This window comes from Diadema antillarum, unplaced genomic scaffold (genome assembly GCF_040938485.1).
Source record: "Diadema antillarum isolate AM-2024a unplaced genomic scaffold, OU_Dant_1.0 seq00001659_RagTag, whole genome shotgun sequence".
Taxonomy (NCBI): Eukaryota; Metazoa; Echinodermata; class Echinoidea; order Diadematoida; family Diadematidae; genus Diadema; species Diadema antillarum.
Window position 1 is genome coordinate 233,864 of NW_027272359.1, and position 19,988 is coordinate 253,851.

The 19,988-nt window shown below is 39.5% G+C and overlaps 1 protein-coding gene across 1 annotated transcript in view; it reads right to left on the minus strand.

Annotated features, from left to right (window-relative positions):
* LOC139711438 (uncharacterized) overlaps positions 1-18,018 on the minus strand; it is a 178,102-nt gene extending 160,084 nt beyond the window's left edge. Inside the window, exons 1-2 of the mRNA XM_071623320.1 lie at positions 17,845-18,018; positions 15,462-15,569 (exon numbers count right to left, since the gene is read on the minus strand). Coding sequence (XP_071479421.1) covers positions 15,462-15,569; positions 17,845-18,018 — 282 coding nt within the window. The remainder of the gene's footprint in view (positions 1-15,461; positions 15,570-17,844) is intronic.
* Positions 18,019-19,988: the final 1,970 nt, after the last annotated feature.

Genomic DNA, 19,988 nt, shown 5'->3' on the forward strand with positions numbered 1-19,988 from the left:
CAAACACCTCAGGAATCTCTGTCAATCAGCCATACAAAACAGCACTCATCAGATTACTTGGAGATAATATTATGGCTCAAAGTTCCTTTCTCTTCCCTTCTCCTTCATCACCTTTTTTTGTTATTTTTTCTATAAGTTAGTGTGGGGCTGCCAATGAATGTCAAGGCTATGATATCATCATATCTGTTGTGTTGTTCTCTCACATGAGAAAATACATGGGAAACAAAACAGGGTCAAATCCTCTTTTTTTAAAATCATTTTTATGCATTATCTGTTTTATAGATATGTACTGCCGATGTTGCAACACATGGTGATCATGTTGTATACATATATGCAGTGCTTCAACCAAATCTTATCTACGCCTTATCTCTCTCTGCTCTCCCTATATCTCTTTTTGATACAAAGTTGGTGAAAACTAGAAATCCATATTTAAACAATGTCCACAGAGTACTGAAGTTTAACATCACAGAAATTCATTGCCATGGAAACTGACTCTAAACGACCTCATATAACCAGATATAACCCGGCTCCAACCCACTGTCCATAGCCTTGTGCAAGGATATCTTGTTTGGAACCAACACTCACTAAGCTGCAATAAAAGACTGCGGCATCATCATTTCAGTACACCATGATCATCCAGGTTTTACCACTGTAACATTCTTTGGTACAAGAAAAGATGATATGATGGTTGCTGCTCTCAGAGCTATCTGCAAGAATGAAGTTAGAAAGTGCAAATGAGTATCATCTCATCATAGATAGACCCTGAATAAAACACAGTCTCTGACATAAAAATCACATGATTCTCTGAACAAGGAATTCATAGGTGTGAGGTGCCATGTACAAGATCAACTTATGACTTTACTCGGGATTAAAGTAAAATCAAATTCAACGAACACACAAGGCTTACATGAGGTCTTTGAATATGGGTAAAGAATACCATAAAAGAAGAAGATAAGGATTTCACCCCATACACTTCGATATGTACGAGTATTAAGATGTCAGCAAGAGCTGTATGTTCCCAACTAACCACATACCTCATCACGTCACCAAGGAATTGTACAATCATTGAGACAAACACAACTAACTCATTTCCCACTGGGGGCTGAGCGGTCGGCTGACGGCCATCCGGGGGTTTTGCCAGCGGCTTTAGCTCAGCTTTGTACACAGATGCAGTCAAGCGAAGGCAGCAAACAGGCATGTATGTATTGATAGAGGAGAATGCTGCATGTTTGATGAAATGAGTCATACTATGAGAAGGGGGAGAGGGGGAAGGGGGGAAGGGAGGAGGAGGAGGAGGAGAGGGGGAAGGGGGGAGGAGGGAGGAGGAGAGGGGGAAGGGGGAGGAGGGAGGAGGAGGGGGAGGGGTATAACACAGGCAAAGGATTTGGGGGTGGGGAAAGAGGAAGAGGAGCTAAGAGCGAGGAAATGAACAAAGATAAGTTAACAATTTCGGAATATTTACGACGGTAAAAGATGAAAGAAAAGAGAAAGAGAAAGGGGGCGAGTGAGAAGAAAATACGAGTAGGATACTGGCAGCACAGACTACATGGAAAATGTATGAAAGAGTAACTATACACAATGACAAGAAAAATAAAGAGGAAGATACACACAAATATACACACAATACATAAATGGAGAGGCAAATATACACAAATACACAAATACATGCAGAGCACATAATAATGCGTCACAGACCTAGTGGAAAATGAATATACTATGCTAATTACTATGTGGACCGTGAAAGATGACAACAATTCAAATCATTTGGAATATCAGCAAGTACAGTTGTATGCTGGAAAGAGAGAATGACAGACAGACAGAGAGAGAGAGACACACACACACAAACCAACACACACACACACAAACCAACACACACACACAAACATGTAGAAATGGTACAAAGGGTTATACGCAGGGACAGAGGGAGGAACTGTGTTTGATATGATCAGGAGGGGGAGCTCTTTACAGAGAGGGAAGGAGTATGTGAAACCAGCTCGGGGGATAAGAGTCACCCCAGTGATGGCGGGAGGAATAGAATTTAGCTCCGGAAGAAGGAGCGTAAGTTTCTACTCTGATACCATAGGCAAAGGCTTCCTGTACCTTATTTGCATATTAGGTAAACTTCATCATTTAGTTCTTTATTGCACACTAAGAGGTAAAAGTAAACTATAAAACTATGAAATAAAATATATACAAAATCAATATACTGTAAAAGTGGTCATTTTTTTGCACGAGTAATATTTCGCGCTCGGCTGGGTAAGATGACTTTCGCTTGTTTTTGATTCCACAGAATCAAGACATTAATTAATGGACTACATGACGAGCAAAAATATTCAAGTTTTTATTTTCGAGTTGGTCTCTGGCCATGCAAAAATTTCCACACTGTAAAAAATTCCATTTTTACAGTAAATACATACATATATTTATATATACATCCATCCAACACCTGATGATCACATCTGTTTCAACCGTGTGTGGAATGGTTGAGTTTCATCCAAGAAAGGCTGTTAATGGTGGCAGATCAAATTTGCCTAGCAGGCACAATACAGGGGAAATACGTTTTTGGGTAGGCTCCAAAAGACACTTTCATTCCATGGCCTCATATTTGTATCAAATCATGAGCTGTTTGGGAATAATTTGAGAGGTAAAAATGAATAATAATCAACTGCAGTGCTACTATACACAACTTTATACTCATCAAGACTATAGGAGTCACTGCTGAACTACCATACATTTTGAGCGTGCTCAGCATACGAATAGAACCCAAGGCAGGGGAGAGACATTTCTGCATCTGGCGCACAGAGGGCCACAGACCAGGCTGGAATGGCCATCGGCATCAGCCCCGACGACGAGGCAAAGAGCAACAGACATCAAAACAGGAATTCAACAGGCTCGTCGGCCACAGGCCATTCCGCCTCGCCCACCTGGCCCGCCGCATTACTTCACACGTCCACACCTGCCCCCTCAGCGCGGTGATTAGATTAGGAATTGAAAACGATTCCAGCTTTTTCCGCAGGATCAATACGTCCCCGCTGCTCCTTGGCCAACAAAGGAAGAGAGGCCCACGAAATATCAATACTAACCCAATTTCCTCCTGCTGAAATATGATAAATAAATACAACAGCCCGAAGAATTTCTAGCCTACATACGAGGAAATGCATCCATGTTTGTACACGTCAGTTGTGCGGATAGAGGGTGCAAACTAAAAGTGGGTGAAGGCGAAAGAAATCTTTCATCTATCTGGGCTTGGATAGCCGTAAGGGTTTCTACTGACCGACAGAAAACGGTTGTATGCAGACATCAGATTTGCGAATATCGTGGCCACAGTTGCAAAACGGCTCCACCACATCGATTGCGAGCTGTCAGATTTCGACAACGCATCTTGTTTGTCAACACAAATACAGTAATACACTGTGAATGTGACTGTGTTTCATACTGTTTTGATATGACTTTATTAATGATAAATCAGAGTGAACCAATCTGACCTTCTGCAATTCTTATGCCATTATCAGTAATCTACTGAACCAATTGTCAATTGGTTTAATGTATAAAATGGAATAGATGTCCATTGCCGATATTTTCATGCATTGCAAAATTTGGGGTCCGAGAGTGATTTGTAAAATTCGAAAAAGTTAACAGCTTTTACAATGCATCTGTCCACCAAGCTACTTTACGTCTGTATAACTCTACACTTGTACACACCACTGTCTGAGCCATTGTGTTGAATGTTTGTGTATACCATAGTATATGTATGCAGAAACAAATATGAGCATTGAAATGAAAAGAGGTAATTGTGACGTGGGAGATGTACATGAAGACAAGGGAGACACGGATTCCATCCTTCGCCACAAGGTCACCACGACTTTGACTGCCCGACACTCACTGGTCTCCGCGATATGTAATGTTCATTAAACAATCACGAATGCGAACCCCGAGTAATGGCCTTAGCAGCCACACCTGACCGATCCCGTCTTCTGGCCCATCTGTCTTTCGGCTCAGCCGCGGGGGCTTCTAATAACAGTTTAATTGGATTATTTTTCAATTCCGATTTGGGCGCATTAAAATCCCACCTTGAAGTAATTACGGACGCATGCCGCACTCCTGAGCACATTCTTGCCGGGCACTGAATAATCATGTCTTTGGAGTTCACGGTCATATCAAAGGCAACCAATTTACCGACTTCTCTAAAATTCCATTTGAGATCAGACACTGCTACAGAAAAAACAGAAAGGTATTGTTGTATCTGGTGAATAAATCATAGCAGTGAGTAGTGAGCATCTGCATACAAACCTTCAGATCAAGTGTTTAATTGAAGTCAGAAAGGGATTGTTTTTTCTTTGCATAATGGACAAATATAAGTGATATGGAATACATAACAATCAGCACCTTCATATTGTTATTTTATGCTTAATGAGCTTTTATTCACATTAACTGCCTTTCACTAATTAACTCAGGAAGTTCAGTGCCTACCCCCCCCCCCCCCAAATCAATCAATTTAGCTATTGATCACTGGATCAATCACTTGAATAATCAAACTTTCAACCTCTACACAGAAGCCTTTTTGGGTTATTGGACTTGTTTGTATCACTATTACGCACACTGTGCTTAAATTAGTTCATATTAGAAGCCACATACAACATTTAATTGTAAATCAAACACACACACAAACACAAATGCCAAGCTGGACCCATCAACATCACCCAATATATCCTAGCTGCTGTGCTTCTTCCAATGTGTCTGCGCTCTCAAGTTAAAATCACATGTGGTACTTGTGACATGGACAGTTAGTCATCTGTGAACCCTGCACTGCATATTTATACAGCAGATTCTGTAATCATCGCGAGTGGGTTTTTGTCCCCCCCCCCCCCTTCACTTCAATCACACCCTCGATGTGGCAAACCTGCCATGAGAGGGGGCTAGACCTCTATAGCGCAGCAGGGAGGATTCGCTCTGAACAGCCAATAAAATTGCTGCACCATGCCCACCTGTATCAGCTGCTTCTTCCTTACTCCACTGAGAATAAAGATCGATATTGGGGAAAGTTAACACTTTCTAAAATACAAGATTGATAACATTTTGTTTTCTTTTGAACAGGCAGTATTAATCATGATTATATTACAAAAATTTACTCTTTTTTTCAGTATAATGTGAGGGCAAGGTTCAGACAAACAACAACAACAAATTAAAGGCAACAATTTTCGTGACGTGAATTAGCTGAATATCTTTTCTTGTTGTTGTTTATTATAGGTATTGCAAAAAGGTTTGTAATCTCATATACATTCAACTATGTCTGAACTTAAGTCTTAAAAACTGCAATCAGATCAAAGCATAAAGGTTTTTTTTTTCATACTCCCAACTCAATTCTTGCATCATTTCATTTTACAACCTTCAATAAAATCTGACTGTTCATTGCATGGCTTTTTGTTCTAAAGAAAATTTTTCCCTATCAGTAATAGATCACTTCACCTTTAGGGTTTATTTCTTCAAGAAATTGCTAATATCACAAAAGAGTCGTATACTGCTTTTTTTCTTATGCATAATAACAATGAGCTTAAAATTATTCACAACAATGTTCAAAATGTGGAACAAAACTCGAGATATAATTTGACAATTTAATAGTGGAAAATGGATTAAAAAAAAACACACACACATATATTCAGGATTAAGTTTGCTGTACAACCACCTTGCAATCTATGAACAAGACACCTAATTCATATTCATTTCTTACCATTTTCTTTTTTTAGCCTATTTTGGCGATTGGCACATCCACTCGTGTGCCTTCTTTGCCAGTTGGCACAAATGTCAAGAAACAAACTGTCAATAAAAAGATATTTCCTAATCCCCCTAATCCCTATTGTGTCACACAGACTTCCTGTTAGACTGAGGTTCTGCCTTTGCCAAACTGGGTTTCCTAAAAATTTCAGATAAAGTCAAGTTTGGTGGAATTAGCCCACTGTTAAAGCACAAATAATGAAAGCCAAGTGCCTGGCTACAGGAGGGTTACTAAATACTCAAGGTACAGTAGGCACCACAACAAGGATGACTATTTAGACAAAACTAAAACAACAACCCAACCTACCCCCCCCCCCCAAAAAAAAAAAAGAAGCAAACAAAAACCTATAACTCTATAATGGCCATCCATGAGAACTAAATTCTGTATACACCAAATATTTCAAGAGGTTTTAATTTCGTGAATTTGTGAATCAGGTGCTATTCGCAAATTTAGAAACACACATAAACTTTAGCTCTCATCCTGACAGGAATGTGACGTGCATGCATACATTTCTCAGTTCAGTACTGTACTTCACAATCGCAAATTCAACCACTCGCGAAAAAAGTCCTGATCCATGAAAAATCAGACTCGCTAAATATATGGCTTTATCCACAGTATCATATGCAATGCAAACTGAACAGCGGAGTGCTGTGCCAGAATATGCTGAGAAAAGAATGCCATTGGACCATTTCATTATAGTTGGTCAAACATACAAAAGGGGTGTAGTTTTATAGATTTTTTTTTCATTAGTTATGGTTGATAAGCATGAAGAACTACTAAATAATGATTTTTTTTTTAAAGACAAAGTATAGCCAAATAGCAATACATGGGCAAAGTATGACATTCGCATGCCATTGTGCAGTCACAAGCTTCCTAAAAGTAGGGGGAAAAAAAATTATAGAGAGAGAAACTGATAGGTAATAATCTACTTAGGAAGTTTTGATATGAATGATTGTAGCGGATTCTTTGCATTCCTTGCTTGTCAGTCAACTCTCCCCGGCTTCCCTTCTAGACCTGTCCTCAAGTTTCCTGTTTTCCAGCACCATCACATACATACAGTCATAGCACAGCTCTCTTTTCTACATTTGCTACAATCACATTCAAAAAGAGTGCTCTGATAATATATATATGCATAGCATGTATTCACACACTTGCCTGTGGATTGCAAGAGAATATGTGTGTGTGTTTTCGAGAGAAACAAAGCATGAAAGACAGTGAGATGAAGATAGACTTGATATTACATACTTTCAAAATACCATAAGAGTGGCAATCTTAGTGGTGTTCAAAATGTTTGAGCATTTCTCACAACCTGAAATTAGCACGGAAATACAAGCATGCAAATAGTTTTGCTTGCTGTACGGGTCCATGTTCCAGAAATTCATGTCTTGATTCGGCTTGATGGAAAATATACAAAACTGATCTTATTCAGACGAGTGCAAAAAATTACTCAAGCCAAAATATCCATTTTTACGGCACTTAAAACTTTCAAAGCAAATGAGGGTTCATCATGATAAATTACATATCATTGCTGGGGTGACAAAACCTTGTATCTCAAAATTTTGGTAAAAATTGCTTTTTTGGATAAATTATCTCAGAATTTCACTGCATATTGGAAATATCAAATCTGATAACAAATGCGATGACATTATTTACATACATATCTTTCTATCATTTGGTAATTATGCAGACTTCTGTATTCTCTGGTACACATTAGATTTATATATTAATCCACACTTCTAGACTTTTCTTACAATGCTTGGCCCAAAGGCTGCTGGAGGCAAGATGCTTTGGGTTGTCCATCCATCTGTCCGATATCTAATCAATGCAAACTGACGAAAAAAATGTTCACTAGAATTTCATGGTATCATGGTACCTGGCCCAAGTATGTTACATAAGATTTGTATGTATGCACTCACTGGTTAGATTTTGGGTCAAGATTCCTCGGGACTAGGGCCAAAAGTCACTACGCTCTGATTAACTATGTCATTCTTGAGCTATAACTTCAGTTAGGTATTTCTACTGGCAATATTATTTCATTGGAATGAAAGAAATGGGTCAACTATTAATTGTTCAAATTACAGGGGTCACATGTCAAAGGTCAAGACAATCTAGATTAATCATTTTCTGGCTATAAATTCTGCTATGTACGAATTCAAAAGTAATGCCATTTGGTGTAATGCCATGGATCGAAATGATGGTTTATGTGAGAAGCAGAGGCATCGCAGTTGACTGTGCACAACAATCGTAATGCTCTAGTTCTCTTCTGAATCCAAAATCACCACAAATGGAGCATGAGCAATCATATCTTTGCGTGGTTATACCCCCCACAAAAAGAAACAAAACTCAAAGCATTTGTAAACTTAATAAATGTCCCTCAGGTAATCAATGGCTACATTCAATGCTTGACGGCACCCTTTAATACTGCTCTTCCCATTCATCCTTCTCTCCCTCTTTCTATCTCTCTATCCCTCTCTCACTTTATCTCTCTCTAAACACACACAAAAGGCACATCTCTGTGACTAATATCACATTGCACATATTATATTGCTCCAATTTCGCTCCCCCGACACCCAATCAATTTGCAGAGACTCGAGTCAATGAGCGTTTTATATTCTCATATCGATGACTTCAGTCGCAGCCGACGCCTTCGTGCCATTCCATATAGAATGAAAAGAAGAAAAAAAATTCCCACTGTCCATCTCCTCGTGCAATGTAATTGGCACATCTATGAACAAAGGAGGGCCCACACTGAGAAATAGAGGGGACGGGCTGTTACCATTTCGGACATGGGCTCTCCATTATTGCTGGGAGAGGGGCTCAAAAGCGGAGCAAGCGCTTCCCTACTTCAAGTTTGACTGCTGTCATTGTGCCAAACCTACTTTGGTCACAATCAAAAGAAAGAGGATATCTCACCTGACAACATGTGAAATGCGAGACTTAGACTATGAAATATTTTTTTAGTTTTCAGATCAAAACAATACACTAGGTGCTTTGTTTTTATTTCGGAAAAAAAAACAGACTAGATGATCTTTACATCAGAACCTCCACTGGCAGATTATACACTGGAAACCCAACGCAAGTTGACAGCTCCCAACAATAATGGAACTAAGACCCCGTTTACAGTGCAGGGCCGGGCCGAGCCGCGGCCGAGCCCGGCCTCAACTGCGGTACTCGGCCCCGCAATTTTGTCCGTTTACAGTGCCGGGCTCGGCCCGGGCTTTTAATTCAAACCCATCAATATTTTGTCGTAGTGGCGCTCTGCTTGTAAACAAACACTATTATTGGGAGGGCGCCGGTCGCAATGTGGTATAGTATGGTTTCCAGACCCTTTGCAAACTGGACTCCGCGGCGACAAAGTCGCCGCCTTTGCCGAAGGCAAAGACCTCAGCAGGACAAAACCACCTTAAACTATACTAATTTTTGACGTTGAGGGCGTTAATATCCTGAATAGCGAAATAGTACGGACAGAGGGTCTGGAAGCCAGACTAAATTTGCTACCGCATTTGGCCCAGTTTGCGTTTACAGTGAGAAAAGGCCAGGCTCGGTCGTGGCTCAGCCGCAGCCGAGACTACCTCCAGAGCTTAGCCAAATGCGCTGCCGATTTTGGTACCGCATTCGGCCTTTTGTGCGTTTACAGTGAAATGAAGGCCGGGCTCGGCCGTGGCCGAGCCCGGCCTTTTCACTCACTGTAAACGGGGTCAAATTCACACACTGTTGTTAGATGTCTCTCAAAAGAGAGAACAAGCGAAATTGTATGATTGTCGGTGGCCATAAATTGCCATCACGGTATTATAAGTGACTAATGGCATTCCAGCAGCACTTCATACTAAAAACATTTACCATGGGATCAAACGAAAAGATTCCGCTTTATTCACGCAGCCATCTTTAGATGCCTAAAGCGACGCAAGTGAAATATGATAAAGAATGCAAAAGAACCAAGTGTGCTCTATTCTTGCTCCCATACCCCTGGTGCTGTTTGTTTGACACCTCCTTTTCTCATTACCTTTCAGTGAAGGATATCACCTTCCTCACAGTTTTTTTTATCAGATGATTACAAACACTATCGTCCTGCATTAACTCTAGAGTCTAAACCACTTCTACATTAATCATTAAAGTTTAAAACTTTGAATTAATCTTAAAGTTGTATGTTGCATGAACTTTACTAATGTCTGTTGCAATTTTGTTTGTCTGTTTACCTTTAACAAATATCATTTGCTCAACTATGACCTTATTACTCCAGAAGCATACATCCTGCTGATGCGGATTTGACAAGAGCCAAAATCAGCTCCTCTCTGTGTTTTTCCGCTACACCTGTCTGGCTCCCATTTTTCCCATGCAATGAAATAAACGTTGCAGATGAACTGACCAGCACACAGACGAGATGAGTGTGTCATGTAAACAATAGGGAGCTTTAGACTTTCGCGATGCGGACAGAGGAACGGTCTGTCAGCTATATGATGATCCTTGAATACATCGTTTACTAATCGAGTTTTGGTATAAACTGGCTTGCGTCTGAACAGGGGGAGAGTCCCTTCCGTTCCCTCTCCATTTAGAATGGAGGCAGACACAAGGAGGATGACACCACATTCACATACCAAAAATAATCAGCAAATAACATTATGGTCAAAGGTGTCTCGATCTGAATATTTAGGCAAATGACACATGTTCCCTTACAAGACAGCATGACAAGTGGCTGTAATCATGCCTGTCTGCAGCCATTTTATGTGGTGGCATGTCATTCATGAAAAGCAGTTGCCCAATTAGAACTAAAAACGGGGAGTCGATTGCGGAAATGCATTAGCAGATGAAATGCACGAATAATATGCATCAGATTATTAGCATCAGATATTACGATGATAGGCTAAATATACCCAGCGTGGAGTCTGTCTGTGCGCGACACAGCTTCCTACATGGTGGCGCGAGGTCGTTAAGCTCCATTGGGCATGGTGCTGGGGGGAAATGATTGATTAATAGGTGGGTTGGTTGAGCCGGTGGGTTATCATCCACTGCCAGCACGCACACAACCCTCCTTTCCAGCAATAGCCTACCCTCAAGACTGTGTGGTGTTTTCCACTCTCTATTCCACCCCAGAAAATCACTGTTTACAGAAGTACAGGTCTCACATCTGCACACGAGAATTTGCTTGGATGGCCCTCAGGTTAGATGCCAGGCAGTTTCAATATGACTGGCTGCGTTGTATCATATTGTAATATCCACAGCTTTTCCCCGAATACGGCCGAAAGGCTTTGCAGCATTTCAATTCTCTTCCTACGCCTAATATATTTGATTCGACTAGCGAACGTCAAAGCTTTGCCTGAAGAATACAGTAAGTTTACATCTAGGGTTTAGGTTCAAGTCAATTGGGTAAAATTCTTTCATTACGGTACCTGAGGAGAACACAATTTAAAGAATAGGCTTACATACTGATTTTTGCCATCATGATAAATGCTAATGACATTTAAAGATCTCCAAAATTCATCAGCAATACTATCTATTCATTTCCACACAAGCACTCCTCAAAAAAAAAATTGTTTACAAACTTTAATAAAGGAGGGAGTTGGAAGTGGGAGAGGTGTGAAATTTTCATTGAAAGTTTCAAATAATGGAGGACCTAAAAGATTGACTACTCTAATCAACAAACAATTCAACGACTAGAATAACAATAATAATAATAATAATAATAACAATAATAATAATAACAATAATAATAATGATAATGATAATAATAATAATACTAATAATAATGGCAGATCTAACCATGCGTCCTTTGAAATACGGCCATCATGCTGTTTTAACCTTTGAACATCCAATCCAAGACTATGACACCAAGCAACTTGAGGTGCAGGAAGAACTCTACACTACCCCAACACAGAGTGCTGGCACCGCGTAATGCACAATACACCTGGATTCGCAATTTTTCTCGAGTCTTTCTGCCGCGGAATCTCAGTTGACAAGCTAATTTCATATCCTGTCTGCGCAATTTCCATCTCGCAAAACATGATCGCGGCAACTGCAAAACATGGCACCAACATGAGCACAGTCCCTGTTTAACGAGACCCATCCACGCCTACAAAAGAGATTAGGGGTGACAGCTAGACGGAGGGGTGTGGAAGGGCAGGTGTTCAAAGTTGAGATTTTTGCAATGGTGTCGAAGCCCCCATATTCCAAGAAATTTCCATCTCTATGCGGTTACAGCCTCCAGGCTTTATGTCAATGCTTCAATCAATGATATTGCTTTTAAAAAGCAAGATGATCTGCTGCCAAAGAAAACTCTAATTCAGAATCGGAAGAGACCTTCCAGGTTTATGTTATTCGAACATTATGCACACTTATATCAAGTTTCCGGAAAGATTTCCTATAGCAATTAATATACTCTGGCTTTTTCTCAGGCTCCTCTCCAATGCGATTATACTGGATCAGCCTGAACTGTTCATTAGCTACAGAATTTCTTTCGAGATATTTACAGGCTCTCCTTTGTAAACATGTTTGTTTGATAAGTAGGTTCATAAAAGAAAAAAAAAATGTGTATGAGTGTGCAATACCACAATGATCACTATGAGCATTTGTAGAATTTATTACTTCCTGTACTATCCTACATATAGTGGGAGAGTCATTATTATTTCCTTTTATTATATGGAAGGCATCATTACATGGGAATTATCATTTGCATTATGATTATTTTTGTATTTATATAATTATCATCATTCATCATCATTTTCATTGATATTAGTAATCACCATTACAATGTTTTGATCGCACAAGATTTGTTAACCTGCTTGTCACCACATGAGTCAACCCCCTCCCCATCAACAAGAAAAAACAAATAATAAAATTGAATACACACTAAATTGATTACTTATCAATATAATTCTGCTTGTTTAGTAATTAAAATCCAGGTGTGCTTGTGTTTTGTTGTCTTTTTATGATATAATTCATTTAATGTTTCAACTTGATGTATTGCATGTTCATAAATTTCCTTGAGCTACTCAGTTGAGTTTTGTGTGAACTTACTAAATTTGATTACTTATGTTGATATCTCTTTCCTTTTATTTTCATCAACATTGTACATAATGTGGTATTGATCATGTTGGAGATGGAGAAGAAAATAAACTTGAGATTGAACTTGAACTGACCGTGACTTCTTGAACGTCATGAAAGATGATTTGATAATTAAATATTGCTTATAATGCAGTTCATTGACACTGTTCTAGAACTACATGGTGCACTGAACTAACCTGTCCAGTGGTCTCATAGTGCTTTGGTATTCTTTCAATATACAAGCACAGCAACATTTATATTACACATACAAAAACTCTTGAGGACCCACAAAAGAGCAGTCTTGATTTTATGTAAGAATATATAAAAACAACAGAGTAAATTCTTCTTAAGAAAACATTGGAAAAAATATAAAAATCATATTTTTCTGGAAGCAATCAAAGAATGTGGCCTGCTTTCCATGGTCTATACACAATTCGTTCAAACCCAAAGATCTATGATGGATCTGTGTGTATGCCCACTTTCTTTTGGTACAAGTCAATATTCCAATTTAGCAAACAGTTCTACGAAAATTACAGCAAAAGCGACAAAACAGGCCACACTGGAAGATTGAACCCACACAAGTGCCAATGTATGTTATTTCTTTGAGTGCACTTCCCTCTGGGAAGCACTTCAAAAACAAAGGGAGTTTTCCCAATAACATTAGACATCCTGCCTTTGATATCTGTAACATCCCAATCACATTTCCAGGAGATATTTTCTATAGGCCTAATGTATTTAAAAAAAAGAAAAAAAATATTACAGCTTTTTAGCTCAGTGGTGACTCTTTCCAAAGTCTCAATTTCTTTGTATAAATACATCATTCAGTACAATTCTGCTAGTTTAGTAACAAAAATCCATTTGTGTTTGTGTGCTGTTGTGTGTTTTTTTTTAATATATATTTCATTGAATGTTTCACCTTGATGTACTGCATATTCGTATACTTCCTTGAATTACTCAGTTGAGTTCTGTGGCAGGATGGACATAGAAATGCCCAATTTATTTTCCACTATGTACATTCAAATTGAAATGGCTATCTACTTTTGTCATCATTTGTATTATGTAAATTTGATGAAATAAATCATGAATTTACTGGAAAATAAAAGTGTATGTGTACAAAATATTCATTCTCGTTAGTGCCCTTTGTGACTCTTTGCCCCTTACCATGGCCTAGCAGCAGTGGGAAGAATTTTAATGCCAGCGGATTAAACAGTTACAGAACTCTATTTGATGGGAATCAGGCATGGCATTTGGAGGTTATGCATCCCCTCATTCGCCTCCAAAACTCTCAGGAAACACTTTCAAGGGATGTAATATGGGGAAAGTCTTTTCCAGGTGATAGGGGGAAAAAAGGGGAGTCTTAAAAGTCAACCAAAAACGAACACTGGTAGTTTTATCATTAAAATCAGACATACTATTTATGACAAAAGTTGTGAAATGATTGAGTTTAACACACTTCTTATCAAAATGCAAATCAGATGAAGTTAAAATGCACTGCCTTACAGCTTCCCCACAAGTGTTCAAATACATTTTAGATGTATGTGTGTGTGTTTATATACAGGGCTTGACATTGCCAGCCAATCCAGCAACTACAATTCAAAATAGATTGTTGTTTCCTTTTATTTTGGGGCTAAAATATTTCTTTTTTGCATCATGGAAAGATCAATGAAATCATATTCATCGAGACATTCTTTCCCCCCTAAATGATTTGTGTTGTTGTAAGAGTTATTACTAACTCGCAGTTTCTATAAACTGACCACCACTACTTACACCACAAACATTTGGTGGGAAATCATGGACAAGCAGTACGATTACCCCCAGTACAGCCACAAATTCCATTTCTATTTAGCTACACCCCTCATCTATTTCAGCTTGACCCATCACAAGAAGTGCAGCTTTTCACTACCTATACTTTCAAGATGTAAACATTCATTATCTATAAAACAGTGATTACAACAGTACCACAAACTCACAGACACATTAATACCACATCCCAACCATTCTTGCTGCCACACTTCCTTTTCTTAATTTATCCTCCCAACAACTCTCCTGCCACAGCAACAACAATCACATGGTACTACGATCTGTGTCACTACCACTGGTCGCCTTGCAAAGCACTACTGCTTACTTACTCAAATGGACACTCACAATCACCAGCAATGCACGAAAACGCATGGAAATACCAACAACAGCAAAATCGTTGATACACCAATCACCATTTACCAATCACCAATATCCAATCACCAATATCCAATCACCAATATCACATCATCTCCAACTATCGTCAAAGTGGATATTCTCGAGCGAGTCATTTTTTTGCGCTCAGACAGGTAAGATAACTTTTGCATGTTTTTAATTCTACTGTATTAACACACTGATTAGTGAAATATAAAACAAGCAAATATATTTATATGCTTTTGATTTTGCTCTAGCTTTTGGTCGCAGGACATGCACCAAAGTTTCTGCACTGCGAAAATTTCCACTTTTACAGTACGTCAATCATTCCATTATAGCAGCTGTCATCACTCTCATTGCATCACCGACGCCAAGCGATACCATTGCCGCAATAATCACTGCCCTCGCTTGATCACAACTTTCCACACACACACACACACACTCGCAGCCATTGTTCCAGCCACGGGTCCTCTCCTACCTTCTTCCGTCCCGTCCACTTCGGTCTGGAGCGGTCAGTGTTCGTGCTGTCCTCCAGACCCTGCCTCGATGACCGGCTCTTCTGCTTGCCTTTTGTCTTGCCTTCATTCTGCATACAGCAAAGGGAACACACAGATGAAGAAACAATTGAATATCATATCTATGAGGACAAATGCTAGAGCAAAATCACCCACTTCAAAGATTTATTTTTTTCCCATTGATATACTAATCTTGTGTGTGATAAGTTAATAAGCTTATATTCTCCACAGAAACATGAGACAAAATATAACAAAGCATGAGAAAGAGTCAGTTACATCCCATATTGGAGGAAAAAAGTTAAACTGAATAATATTATGACAATACAAGTGATACAACTGCAATATGTCTGGCTGTTTCAATGTAGTTGCTTTACAAATACACACTACAACACAGCATATTCGCATGTCACCAAGTGTAAATTAACAATAAAGACTTCTTTTTTTTTTGTCACTACCAAAGCAAACAACTAGCATAAAGGATCCCTCTAAACTGAAAAATCAACACTTGAAAAAAGAGGTGTGGCACATAAACAGAAATACTAGTTGCATTTATTTTTGTTTTACTTAATTAAAGTTTGTTAACAGAGGAGATCATTTCAATTACAATGTGAATGCCACACAATTGATTACATGACATCTGCGTGACATTGAGATGGTGTTTGCTAAATTAATCTCCCCAGGTTGATTTGTAAGGCATACAACATCTTCCTGATCGATTAATGTCATTACAAGATGTGTAACTAAAAAAAAGAGTGCTCTGCTGCAATTTGTATGAGGAAGAGAAGAGCATGTATTATCTTTTTTTTCGGGGGCATCTCAAACAGCGGAAGACAAATTACATTCAAATCAATAGGAGATGTGTTTGCTGAATGTATTGTGCCATGATTAGAAACTCTGCACGTATTAGTCACACATTAGCCGTAATTTCCCAAGACGCGGCTCTTGAGTATTGACCTATACTGCCACTCGGTATGCAGTCTCTTCAATTCAGACCCTAGCTGCAACGTATCTACAACACATGGAAATTGCATGTTTGGTAGTTGTGATTGTTTCAGAAGAATGTCAGTTCTCATTTTCTTCTTTATCGCATGTTTAATGTTTATCCACCATCTTATATAAGAGACTGATTTTTATGTATGCAAATATTTCATATTTTCATGCAATACACATTGAACTTGTAATTGTTGACATTATGTAATTAATCTCTCAGATACTAAAATAACTAACACATCACATATAAAACATCAGTTCATTGATAGTCCGAGTAAGGTAAGGATGATGAAGTATTGGTCAGTCAGTCAAGTTAGTCAAGTCAATAGCCATAAAGTATCATCACATATGATCTACACTCCATATACTCCTATTACATATCAATCACACACCAATAAGACTTCACACCTTTTCAGCCATATCATCAGAGGCCACTAATAGGCAATCCTAAATCAATTATGTCTCAGTCAGTAGTAGGGCAGGACACCAACCAAACAAGAACCACCAACCCCTTCCCCCTTTCCTTCTTGACTGAAGGGCATTGACCTGTTGTTGTCTGTGAAACGATAAAGGGGGGTGATGAATGCCCCCTCCCCCCCCCCTTGAAGCCATACAATTCACTGACAAGAGAAAGGGAGGTATATGCCCCAGTCCCCCCCCCCCACCCACCCATCACATCATGTAGACCACCATCAGCATCCATTGTCAGCTGTGCGTCTGTACAATGACAAAGCCACGCCTCACTGGTCTCTCCATGCTGATTTCACACACCATACACACAATATTTTGCAAACTATATTGTATAGTAGAGTCCTATGATGCTCTCAGCACAAGAGGACCTTCCTCCCCAATAAAGCAGGTGATAATCTGACTGAAATTAGGACTCGTATCAAAAGGTTTTAAATGATCCATTTACTGATCGGACTATTGCCATAACTATCAGTGCATCAATGCAGGCTTGAAAATACTTCAACTGTTGCCTGATACTAACTTACAGGCTTATGCTACCCTCCCCAACTCTCTATACAAGATTTTGCACTCTTCCCTGCGCTGCAATAAAACGAGCTGTCTGGCAATGTAGTCGCCCCCCTCCCCCCCCCCCCCCCCCCCCCCACCACCACCACCACCAAAGCATAACACAATGGGTCTGGAAAATGCAGAACATCCATCACCACAACTACTTGTCTACATTGATGCTCCTGCCGGGAACAATTTTCATATTCCCAGACCATCACATGCTCCCCAACCCCCCCCCCCCCTTCACCAAGAAAGAGGAAGAGAAGGAGAAATATATTGAGAGAGAAGATTTAGAAGGGGGAGGGGGAAAACAGAAGTAAAGCCAAATGTTGTTCTTGCCACTATCTCCAGGAACCCGAGACCCATGGAGCAATTTCGCTCGTAGCCGGACAGACGGCAGCGAGTCGTCAGTCCACGGATTGGAGAAATCTTGGGGATGAGTTCAACGCTCTCTTGTCCTGTCGGGAGGATGCGTTGCTCCAGGACAGTCAACTCTGGGGTCCCCTTCGTCATCCATCAGTCCCCGGCAATGTCCAGAGTTTGCCCCGTGATGTCAGCAAAAACACAAAAATTTTGCTGCCAGGACTCGGCAGCTCAAAATGTCACGCATCTCATTCAGGAAGCTGAGCACAAAGTCATTACTTTTCACTGTCTTCTCCTTCTTTCTTCTTCTTTTTCCTTTCTTCAAACATTTTTCTCCCATGTTTCCTTCAATATCCTCCTCCTCCTCCTTTTTACTCATCTGAGTCAACAGTATAACTCAATGAAAACCTGGTCTTTGATTCTAGTTGATTTAAAAAGATCACTGATATCACAGAGTATTATGTTGTGAAGCTGCACAACTTTACCACTTTCCAAGCTATTGATAAAAGGGATATTATGCACTGATAGACATCTATGAGTAAATCCACACTTGGAATACGTACAGTAAAATCAGATATTACATATTCTTGACAATCTAGAAATGGACACCTATTGTTTTTAGTGTTACATCCTATGTCTAATGACGCCTTTTGTTTCTTGTATTGCATCCTATGTCGCCTTTTGTTTCTTATGCTGCATCCTATGCATGTTGCATCCTATGTCCTAATGACACCTGACAGAAACTACTTCGGGCTGCTCGATCACTTCCAAGAAACACTGATATGTATTCACAAGGCAAACTTTACTTCATACGTGATCACAGAGCAATTGTTGGGCTGTGTTCACAACAATAGGTCGGGTAACACAGCCCAACAATAGGTCGGGTAAGAAAAAACGTAAACATGTCCATGCCAGCTGAACTGCGTGTCTGCAATACAGATTTACAACATCATAGAGAAGCTACAAGCTGTCCGCTGAATAATACATCACACAGCATCTTTGTTCAGTGGACCGTCAAGCTTGAGTTCCTCATATATAATGTTCATTTGGTGAGGAAAGGAATGTAAGCAAGTTGAAAAGCGTATCGGCATTGCATGGCATGAGTGCCCAAGCAGATTATGACTTCCCAGTATCTCGATGCAGGACAGAATGACATTTTCGATATCACGAGGATTCATCAATGGGTAAAAACAAAAAAGAAGTATTACATTCACAGAACCTGTTTATCCATATCTCCCCTCCCTAGCAAACAATAAAAGGCTACATGTTTGCAAACACCAATTGTCACCAGCTTTCTGGAATTAATGTTATTGATTTCAAGTGTGTGTGTGTGTGGTTTTTTTGTTTGGTTTTTTTTTTTTTTTTTTTGGGGGGGGGGTCACAATCTGAAGTAAACAAATAAAACTCACTATGCTCCCTATGAATGAAGGGATTACAGAAACAGGTAAGAGTTAACATACAACACCAGACAGCAAAAAAATTATTTTAAAAAAGCCAACAACAACAAATGAACACAGTACTGCACAAACAAGAATCTATTCTCTTTACTCCAACCTAGACAGATAAAAGAGCAAGAATACTTGTAATAAATCTGTATATCAGCAAAACGAAGAAGAAGAAAAAAAGATATCTTTTGTCCACAAACCATTCAAGCCTTTCAAACATTTTAGAACATATGACAAGGTTCTCCACAGCACAAAAAATATGACACTGGAGAAACTTAAAATAATTTCATGATTGGGTTTAATAAATCAACCCTTATAATGATTTTTCTTTGGGGGGGGGGGGGGTAGAGGGCATAGGGGAGGAAACTGACCCTGTCACCCCTTTAGTTACTGTCTAATCATAAATCATGATCAACAACCATAAAACACACTGGTTCATGTCATGCCAATTCTAGATTCTGTAAATCACCAAACCATGCACCTCTATGTTCCAGTCTCTACACAGTTAATTAGACCTAATGCACCTGATACAGGGTCAGAGCACGACACATTGCCATAAATTTCTCTTCCAGTAAGACAAACTCCTCCTGGAAGATGGATTCTGTCCAACTTACAAGCCTCCCTCTCAGGCAAATGTCAAGATGAAGGAGGGGGGGGGGGGTATGTCTGAACATT